The sequence below is a fragment of the Antedon bifida genome, chromosome 8, assembly GCF_963402885.1.
Source record: "Antedon bifida chromosome 8, ecAntBifi1.1, whole genome shotgun sequence".
NCBI classification, from domain to species: domain Eukaryota; kingdom Metazoa; phylum Echinodermata; class Crinoidea; order Comatulida; family Antedonidae; genus Antedon; species Antedon bifida.
The window spans coordinates 20,670,049-20,680,885 of NC_136233.1; the positions used below are offsets into that span (position 1 = coordinate 20,670,049).

The 10,837-nt window shown below is 33.4% G+C and overlaps 3 protein-coding genes across 3 annotated transcripts in view; 2 read left to right on the forward strand and 1 right to left on the reverse strand.

Moving 5' to 3' along the window:
- Window positions 1–4,894, reverse strand: part of LOC144849750 (uncharacterized) — a 33,061-nt gene extending 28,167 nt beyond the window's left edge. The window contains exons 1-3 of the mRNA XM_078706782.1: window positions 4,749–4,894; window positions 1,153–1,189; window positions 337–672 (exon numbers count right to left, since the gene is read on the reverse strand). Of these exons, the coding sequence (XP_078562908.1) occupies window positions 337–672; window positions 1,153–1,189; window positions 4,749–4,790 (415 nt within the window). The 5' untranslated portion in view covers window positions 4,791–4,894. The remainder of the gene's footprint in view (window positions 1–336; window positions 673–1,152; window positions 1,190–4,748) is intronic.
- LOC144849760 (uncharacterized) overlaps window positions 1–10,837 on the forward strand; it is an 82,516-nt gene that overhangs the window by 32,230 nt on the left and 39,449 nt on the right. The gene's annotated exons all lie outside the window — the stretch shown is intronic.
- LOC144850464 (uncharacterized) overlaps window positions 5,513–10,837 on the forward strand; it is a 43,970-nt gene continuing 38,645 nt past the window's right edge. Inside the window, exons 1-3 of the mRNA XM_078707748.1 lie at window positions 5,513–5,558; window positions 5,970–6,302; window positions 6,775–7,077. Coding sequence (XP_078563874.1) covers window positions 5,513–5,558; window positions 5,970–6,302; window positions 6,775–7,077 — 682 coding nt within the window. The remainder of the gene's footprint in view (window positions 5,559–5,969; window positions 6,303–6,774; window positions 7,078–10,837) is intronic.

Here is a 10,837-nt window from a genome sequence, read left to right on the forward strand (position 1 = left end):
TACCAATAATATTTATGTTATTTTAAAGAAATCATGTTTTTTGAAAAGGGGGATCAAAATCATTTACAGTTAAATGGGATGACATCAGTAATATCACTTTACATTAGATAAATTAAATGTCTCAGAAATATACAGGTCTGTTTAAGGTCAATCCACATCTGATTAATGAAAGGTTTGTTTAAGTTCAGACACAATTTCAGCAAAAATTAGTTACAGTACCTACTAATACTACCGTTTAATTTGATTTTGTATTATTTATGAGGATATATAGCAGGAACAGGCCATAACTAGTAAGTATAGACTAATAATGATATTGAAATTTAGTCATTTACTCACAATATACAGTTAGAATAGATTGATTTGATGATTCAGTATCTCCATTTGATGCTCGTATCTGACACTGAAATCTTCGTTGAGAATCAGATCTTACTGGCTGTGACATCACCAGGTCAGCTTTCATAGATTTTACAATTAATCTAAAACGGCCATTTTCTAGCTTGTTATTATTAACAAACCCTTGATCAATGATTACGTCATTCTCATTTAGTTCATCCCATCGTATTGCATCAGGCGTAGTAGAAGTAAATTGTGAATAATCACAAGTCATCACCACTTCAGCATCACCTTCCTTGGCTTCCTCATTAGATGTTGTCACCAACTGACAATTTGTTTCTATCGAAATGAAAGAACACAAATCATAGGTTATGTTACGCAACACTTAAAAATGAGAATACGTCACACAAAGAAGAGGCCGGTCTAGAAGTTTCTAAAAACTGGGTCTATTAAATGCATGTAATTGCCCAACTAGGCATTCACAAGTGGAAAAAAACTTTTTTAACACTCCACTGAGCTGATTGAAATACACTATAAAGCAGACACATTTTAGGTGCAGCGTAAATACTGTAATGTTTGATCACTGTCAAAAAGTCAAATTTGTTTGGAACAAACTATGCTAAATTAAAAGTTAATAAAAACTTTTTAAAACTATTTTACTTGCTAATGTTAGAATTTTGTACAATAAAAGAAAGAACTATGAAAATCAGATATTTCTGTAAAAGTTCTTGATCTAGAATATCCCCACAAAAACTGGACTTTACGTTAAAGAGGGATGGGCATATACTTGCAACAGGGCAAAATTAAAACAAAACTTACCTTTATTGATGATTAACAGACAGACAACTAAAAAAAACTGTAAAAGAGAAAAGCAATAATTTCCATTACAAAAAAACCCCCCAAAAAACTGACTCGCTGGCATAAGGTTCTAGCCCAATTTAAAGTGAGCAGTCGAGCAGTCCAACAAATCATTGCCTTGGGTCAACTAGCGGACTAAACCAAAAATTGTATGATAGAATTTGTGTAACTTGCACAGGTAAACTAAGTATCATACAATTTTTGGTTTAGGCCTAATCGTACACAACACTTTAAGTTGGTTTATTCCTCAGTATGCGATGGGGCAACTTTGTTTTGGGGCGACTTTGTATGGGGCAACTTGGCTAGCATCCTACTATTCCCCTCTATTTAGCTAGCTAGGCCTAGCTACGCTAGGGGCTAGGTAGGCCTAGCTGGTTGTCAGACAATCGGGACCACAGATGATCGGGCCCAGAAAATGTGGTCCCGAAAATGTATTTAGTGCGCCAAATACAAAATAGCGCGATGCAATAATTAAAACCCAAGCAATTTAAAAAACACGACCGATATGGTAAAAAATGCATAGCTAGCCTAGTAGAGTGGCGCGCGCAATAAAAAATTCCCAAAGAGAAGTTGGGTTTCATTGCGACCAAAATAAAACGTGCCCGATCATCTCTGACTCTGGTCCCGATCGTCTCACGCTTTGGTCCCGATCGTCTCACGCTTTGGTCCCGATCGTCTCACGCTTTGGGCCTGATTGTCTTACAATGGGCCCGATCGTCTGTTCCCCGGCCTAGCCTAGCTAGGAAGGGGTGCTGGTCAACCCGTACCCAAACCAACCCGTACCCATGCCAACTCGTACCCAACTTGGCTAACCTGTACCCAAATAATTGGTCAACTTGTACCCACTTTGGCTAACCCGTACCCAAACCAACCCGTACCCATGCCAACTCGTACCTAAATATTTGGCTTACTCGTACCCAAGTATTTGGCTTACTCGTACCCATTATTTGGCTTACCCGTACGCATTTTTGGCTTACTCGTACCCATTATTTGGCCTACTCGTACCCAATTTGAATAATTACTTGTAATGATTTGATCGGCGCAAAACTAGTGGTATGCTTTTGCCATATGAATATTTTTATATTTAAATTGTTTTTTTATTTTACAGGTCTCGGTGAAATGTGTGCTAATAAAAATGACCATTGATTTGATTGTAAACTTCGTTTAATTAGGCCTATATTAATGTTAACATTTATTTAATAGTAGTATAGTTTTATAAACGTATGTTTGATGTGTCTTTTTTATTTACGTAAGAGAACATTAATCAATAAAAAAATATTTTAACTGTTGTATAGTATTACAATTCTCAATTAAGCCCAGGTAAAGTAGGCCTACCAACAACGTATAACTTTTATACTTATCAATTTTTATCACCTAATTATCTTCCCTGATTAGATTCGATCAAGTAATTATTATTTCTATTGTATTGGTAATTTAAAATTGGTTGAATTAACAACGCTCTGTTTTAAGCAAAAAGCCCACAGGGCTATGGGGTCGAATTACTTGTAGATTTCGTGTTACGTGTTTTTGCTGACCGGGATTAACCTTTTATTATTTATTACGCATTTATAGGGCGTCAAAGAGACGACTCAGTCGTATGATCGTTTTCCATATTATTGTATTTATTAATAATTCAGTGAAATGATCATATCGGGGATCATAATAATACACATACTGTAAGGCATGCAGGGCTATGGGGTAGAATTACTCGTAGATTTCGTGTTACGTGTTTTTGCTGACCAGGATTAACCTTTTATTATAAAAAAACACGCATTTATATGGCGTCAAAGAGACGACTCAGTAATGACGTATGATCGTTTTCCATATATTGTATTTATTAATAATTCAGTGAAATGATCATATCGGGGATCATAATAATACACGTACTGTAAGGCATGCAGGGCTATGGGGTCGAATTACTCGTAGATTTCGTGTTACATGTTTTTGCTGACCGGGATTAACCTTTTATTATAAAAAACACACATTTATAGAGCGTCAAAGAGACGACTCAGCAATGACGTATGATCGTTTTCCATATATTTTATTTATTAATAATTCAGTGAAATGATCATATACACGTACTGTAAGGCAATTAAACATTTTGGCAGGTTTTCTTCTATAACATGCAGCTACGTGTTTTTGCTGACTGGGGATTCCTCTTTTATATTAAAAAAACGCATTTGTAGTGTGTCAAAAAATAGACAACGCAATGTGGCGTATGATCGTTTTCTATTTATTTTTTTTCTTAAATAATTCAGTAAATTGATCTGTTTGTTTACGGCAATTAAACATTTTTGCTAGATGTTTCCTCAATAACAGCATGTTTTTGCTGACGAGGGATTCCCTTTTTTTAAAAAAAAAACGCAATCTATGTGTCAAATAAGACAAATTAATGACCTACGACCGTTTTTCCATGGCAACGGATGTCGTATTATTTACTAAAATAATATAAACGTTCTGAAGGCCTACCTACACGTGTCTGAGTATACTTAGACCTACGTATCTGTCAGCGATAAGATGATTTTTTTTCAGTTTTAGTGGTATGTATTTCGGTTTTTTAGTCATAAAAATACAGTAATAATCATTATAAAATGAAAACGGAATAACAGTAAATGTCGTCGTTTGTAATTAAATGTTAAATTATTGGAGGTTACCTTTTATTACTATTCTCACATCCGTCATTGTATACTAGGGGATTTGTTTTATAAACGGCAATAAGCCTTATCTACTTTCATTATTCTAATGCTCACTTAGCAGCAAAAATGAGGCTGGTATCCACTTAAATAGTTTCGTGATTTTAAAATACGAGTGACTGACTACTATAGTGTATTAAATATTTTCGAAATGTTAAAACAGTTTAATATTTTCCAAAACTTGCAAAACAAAACAACAAAAACCATTTTTAAAACGATTTTCAAAAAACACATTAGGCCTACTTCATTATCAATAAAATAAAATGAAAATACAAATTATGTATAAAAGATATTCATGTTTACTTTTAATAATTCAAGTTTTCATCTAATAATAGTGGGTATTTCAATTTCCATGTACTACTATTCGTAGTAAATAATAGATTAATAACTATTCATAAATGAAAAAAAATAGAATGCAGCACAGCCGACCACTGACATCTTCAACAGAGCCATATAATTATATGGCTCTGATCTTCAATGTAAAACAGCGCCCTCAAGAATATGATTGGTAACAATGGTATCTAAAATTAAAAATGTAATACCAGATTGGTATCTAAAAATGTATTAAAACTGGGTTTAAATGTAATATAAATATACTTTAAATAGCATTAAACTTGGGTACGGGCCAGCCAATGATGGGTACGGGCCAGCCAATGATGGGTACGGGTCAGCCAAAATTTTGGGTACGAGTAAGCCAAAATTTGGGTACGAGTTGGCATGGGTACGGGTTGACCTGTATTCCTAGGAAGGAGTTCCGGCCGGAGTTCCTTCCTCCCTGGCTGGGCCTCCTACTACTAGGCCTAGCATATAGCCCTAAAAAGGCTAGCGCCGGGTAGCCTAACTAAAATCGTCAACATTCCAAACCTGCTTAGCCAGCTTATGTCTTCTTCCATTTATTCTAATCATAATAAGGTAGGCCTAGGCTAGTACAGTAGTAGTACGCTAGGTAGTAGGCTAATTTTGTTTAGATATAAAAAATCAAAGAGAAAATTCCGACGAATTTCCAGGGCCTTTTGATTTATTATATTGTAATTGTTGGTTGTGTGTGAGCTCGTGTGTGACACGCCATGTGTGCCAAAATATTCTTCTTTTACGAATACGGCGATTTGCTTTATTAAAAATAAGCCGAATCGCCGCCGTCCAAAATTATTTTCTCATTGTGAGGTTCCTTTTGATTTTTATTTGTTATCAAAGGGCGTGCATTGATCATTAATCAATTAAAATTGAGTAAAACACTAAAAAAAACGCAATACAGGTATGTTGTTTGTGTAATCAATTAGGAATCCAAACTAGATTATTATTCTATTGCCACTAACCATTTGTAACAAATTGGCATGCAATATACATTATCGGCCTATAATTGTAAAAATCATCAATCGAAAATGAAACAAAAACCATAAGACATACTATTTCTAGGAGGTCACACTTTTATCGTTATTATTAAGAGGTAGGCCTATGAGGTAAGGTAGTTTCATGTACCAGGGAAGAGTCAAATATTACTCTTAACGTATATTCATTACAAAGAATACCAGTAATAAAATGTTTAGCTTCGGTGCATCCACTTAATCGTATGTAAAAATGTGGATGTTGACTTTAAATTACTTTATTCACCATGTTTTTTTTCAGATATGGATTTACACTTGATACTACTGTGTGTTTTGCATTGTTTAGTCGGTAAGATCTAGTTAATGTAATCAAAAGGGATTCAATATTAATAAAACAGTATTATTATTTTACGATCTTAGATTGCGGTTAAAAGATAAGATTGTGATCCTCGATAAAGTGGTGTTTTTTAACGGTTGCTCTTCTTTTTAAAAATGTCCAAAACACTTTTGTCTCACGCGTCTGCTTTTTTTAAAAGTGCCTTTTCTGAGTACTAGAAGTTCCATCGACCTGAATATAGTAGGAGTATTTTCATTTATTATAGTCTCACAGACGTGACTAGCACAAAGGCCAGTCAAACTGGCTTATGAGAGACTTCACTAACACTTTGCAGAGTACAGTATTCATGTTAAAGGACAGTGTTATTAAAAATAATATATGTATAATGTAAATGCATTAAAGGACATACGTTTTAATTTTTAGGAGGACATGGTCAATCTGTGAGAACATTTGACAAGGAAGCCAAGGAAGGTGATGCTAAAGTGGTTATACCTTGTGATTATTCACAAGTTACGTCTATACCAGTTTTAATACAATGGGATGAACTAAATAAAGATGGAGTGGCCATTAATAGTGGTTTTGTGAATGATAAAAAGACTGAAAATGGACGTTTCAAGTTACAGATAACGCATGGGAAAGCTGACCTGGTCATCACACATCTGTTGAGAAATGATTCTAAGAGATGTTTTAAATGTCAGATACAAGATGCAAATGGAGCTTTTCAATCATCAGACCCATCTACTCTTACTGTTTATTGTGAGTACATACGCAACCAAAATGTTGGAATACTAAATTTGTTTAAAAAAACACTATATTTGACGAAATTGAAAAGTGTGATGTGCCCAATTCAAATATGGTAGTGATATGATGTCATCGTGTCTAAAGCTCTGTTCACACTATCAATTAGTTTGACAAAAAATAGTGATATGCCCAAAGTTAGTGATAGGCCCAAATGCGATAGTGATGACATCATCATGTCCATATGGGCACATCACATTGTTTTGTTACATAAAGTGTGATAGTGTAGACAAGGCCTAATATGGGCATTTTTGTTTGATAGTGTAGACAGAGCTTTATATTTTACTCCTGACTTACTGGACGAATACAAAAATGATATATTTTCCTCAATGTTATGTTTTATAGGATTGTATAACGAACTGTTATTCATTTGTGATTGTACAACCATTTACTAATCAATGTTGATATTTATTCTCTTATGTCTTCTCAGACTTAGACCGACCTCTTCTCGATGTTTCAGCAAGCACTGCATTTAAAGGTGAAACAGTAACATTGATATGCAGTATACCTGATGGTGATCCTATTCCTCACATTACTTGGTATAAAGATGGACAGACAGTCAACACCAACAACCCTTCTAGATATGAGATTGTGAATTATAGTACAGAGTCAGTTCTTAAGATTAAATCCGCTGCTAAAGAAGATGGTGGGAGATATACATGTAAAGCAGAAAGTGATCAGTTTAAAGGAGATGATGCTAAAACAAGTGTTGGAATACAATTGGATATATATCGTATGTAAAATGTACACGTTTCATGTCTATTCATGTGTTATGCATTAATTCAAAGCTTTTAATACTTTTGATGAAACTTATATTGTTCAGAAAATGTTTGTTTGCATTATAGTTCCATAGATTTGTCCCACACTAATGTAGCTATATTTATATTCTAACTTGTTTAGATATCATTGTAACATTTAAATATGATGATGGTTTTGCAACATGTACAGCTGAGGGCTTTCCCAAACTATCAATGATATTGATATTGCAAGATGGAAATGTAATTAAGAAAGGAGACAATTCAGTAACTTTAGTGACTAATGATGAGATATGCCAGTCAAGTCTCACGTGTTATGCTGAGAATGAAAAACTTAACAATACAGCGATTCTAGAGAACTGTAACACAGGTATTAAATTTGACAATCAGGTGTATTTAACCAAGAAGGAATTACAGTAGTTCAGAAAATGCCTACATGATTTAACTTATTATCCTGTAATAAATTTAGCACTATCTAATTTTTACCATGCCATCATGGTTAGTTAAAGGAAGCCTCATTACAAGTTTATATGTCTTATTAACCAACGATAGTAATTGTATAAGCTGTAGGTAAATTGCTTATGTTGGTAGTGCTGAAGAAGATTATACAATATTGTATGAGTATTGATGGTTTGAATTAGGGTGTATAATTATATTATATATCGATAGTGTAGTGTGCTGGTCATTGCCAGTAAATGCCGAGACCTATTTCTACATTTCACATTGTACTTTTTAGGTGGTTGTTCATATGCAATAAGTGTAGTGATAACAATAGCAATAATGACAATTTTGTGCATTGTTCCGACGTTCATACTAACCCGTTATATTTATGTAAGTATTTTTAAATCAGTTACGAAATATTTTAAGTTAAAATATAGGCTAATTCAGGTATAAATTACCGTTATAAGTTATCGTTTCTCTTTCATAAGGTTAGACGAATAATAGAAATTATTTCCAAATATCAACAATCTCAGTATGAAGTGTTGCAATTTTCTTCAAATGCTGGGGATTACAAAGAGAAAAACCCCAGGGTGGAGACTGGTGTTACCAGGGCGTCAAATAAAGAAAGATCTAGAACAAGAATACAGGTAAACCTTTTGTAAGACATTTTAAAAGAGATCTAAAACGAGTAAATCCATGTGTGACAATACACATTTACTTTTGTCATTTTTTTTGTATTTCCAAGAGATACATAAAACATAAAACCAAACATTAACGTTTACTAACACTATTGTTAAACAGAGGGATGGAAGGGAAATCGCACAACAGTTCCAAGGCCAGCAAGATTTGGCAAACTCTGATGTCGCCATAGATGAAGAGGGATATATCAGGCCCATTGTAGGTATAATAAAGTAGTACAGTTAGTTAGTTGAGTGTGGAGGAGAGGTAGAGGTTAAACATTTTAGTATACTCAAGTGACACTATTTAAACATATAGTCTCTCCAATATACACATGACTGATCAACGAATCGCCGTTCACTATCTAGAAAAAGTTACGTAAAAATAGTATGCATCACAAAATGTCACGATTTTAAACTCAATATTATTAATCCCTAAAGGTAAAGTGAGAAATCAACGAAAATTGTTACTATTTCCTAGCTAGAAGAATGTATTTGTAGTTACAATACAACACAAGATACGTTACAGGATACAAGTCTACTTTATTATTTTCAACATTTTGAGATATGTTTTGTACCATTAGTAGATCATTAAAAAATACAAAGTGATAACTATTTAAATAAATGAATACAAGTTGAGCGAGTTGAAAGCAATCATAGTTCTCCATTGCGAGTTCCTAACCTTCATCAAGTCAACTCAAAATTTAGTTTAGGTATTTTCTACGCGAGAATACAAAATATACAAAATTAAACCTGATTAGGAAGCCTAACAAACAACATATATTGTTTAACTGAGAGAAGTAAGAAGTACAAAGATCTGCAAGTTTTGGCAAACTCTGATGTTGGCATAGATGATAAGAGTTATGTCAGAGCCACGTCTAAAACAGTATGTATTTCAAATATACAACTAAACATTTTAAATGGACAATAATTTCCGAACGTCATCATAACATTACTGAACATCGCCACATAAGACGTTTAACAACACCCGACTTTATATTTAACAACTAGCAACTAATTTTGTTTTAGGAAGAAGTGATAGAAATCGAATGCAAAAATCCTCAGTACCAAGGACTGAAAGGCTCAGCAAGCTCCGACATAGACGACGATGGATATATCAAGCCTACGTCTAATAAAATAGTATGTATTTAAAAATAAATGGGGGAATAACAGTGATCTGTAATACAGCTCACTGGGGAATAAACATTATCTTTCAGACTAGACTATGGGTATCACCTAACATACTCCGCAAAATTTATTTTTAACTTAATTATTTTTTCTAGGAAATAGAAGTAAAAAATCCTCAGTATCAAGGATTTCAACACAGAAAAAAAGATAAACTAGTACGTCACAGAAAGACATTTTTAATTTCACTAGGCCTATAATAATTCTCAGCAAACGACGCGGTGGGTCTACATCTTGAGTGTAGCACAACAGATTTAACCAAACAATATTGGTTGTTAAGTGTTTATCTGGTTTGCAGTAACAATGGATAATCAATAATGTTATTGCTTTTTCAGAAAAGAGGAGGAAAGATTGAAATAGAATGTCATAATCCCCAGAACGAAGGACATATTTCACCAAGTCTAGCAGGCGTGTCACATGATGGTGTTACTAGTACGTCACAAAAAGGAAAGGCTCTTATAGAACCACATTATTCTAAACAGTTCTATAACTAAATTCCCAATCCATTATTTAAAAAAAAACATCTTCTAATAAAAAAAAACAATTTAATTAATAAAAAGAGAAGAAATGTAAAAATGTAGTATATAGTTAAGAGGAAATGCAACCTTGCTTTATGGATAAACAAACGAAAACGAGAGTGAGTTGCTTTCTATGAGTATCAAAATTGGTATAATTATGAGTAATATTTTAATAACGAAAACAAAAGTATATGCATACATGCATGTAATAGCAATTGAGAGCAAACGTAATTTATAAAAAGTGTGTTTATTGGCGTTATAATTATGATATATGTGTCTTTAGAGTCTTACTTATTATTATTATTATTATCATCTAGGCCTACCAATAGCTGTTGACAAAAGCAGGTGATGATTGATCAAAACAGTTGTAGAATAAGGAGACATTTGATATTCAACTTAAATTAGTGTTTAAATTTTCGACAAATTTCGTCTTGTTGGGCTGTAATTTTTGCATGTTTTATAGCTTTTATGTATTATTATACATTAATTAAAACAAACTGTAACTTTTTATCTTAATGTTTTAACTTATATATATTTCATAAATTGTAACATTCAATCACAATTAATTGATTGTAATAACAGATTTTGAACTTTGAACTTTTAACTAGGATTGAAATTTATTATAGGTATTAGTATAGTATAGGCCTATTATAAGCAATTGAACCAAACTCTACCATTTTCTAAATACTGTATCTGAAGGGTAAAGAGTCACGTCCACACACAGTACCATCAGAATCATTAAACCCTCTCACTGCTGAAACATGCATATGTAATCAACATGCAATGTTGTGGAAACAAGACCCATCGTATCACGTTCCCTTTTTTCAGAATTTTTCTGTGTTGTCCTCTTTGCATAATTTTCCAGACTAAGCAGTAAACACACGCTATTACCGTCGCCGCCGCTGCTGCTTCTTTCT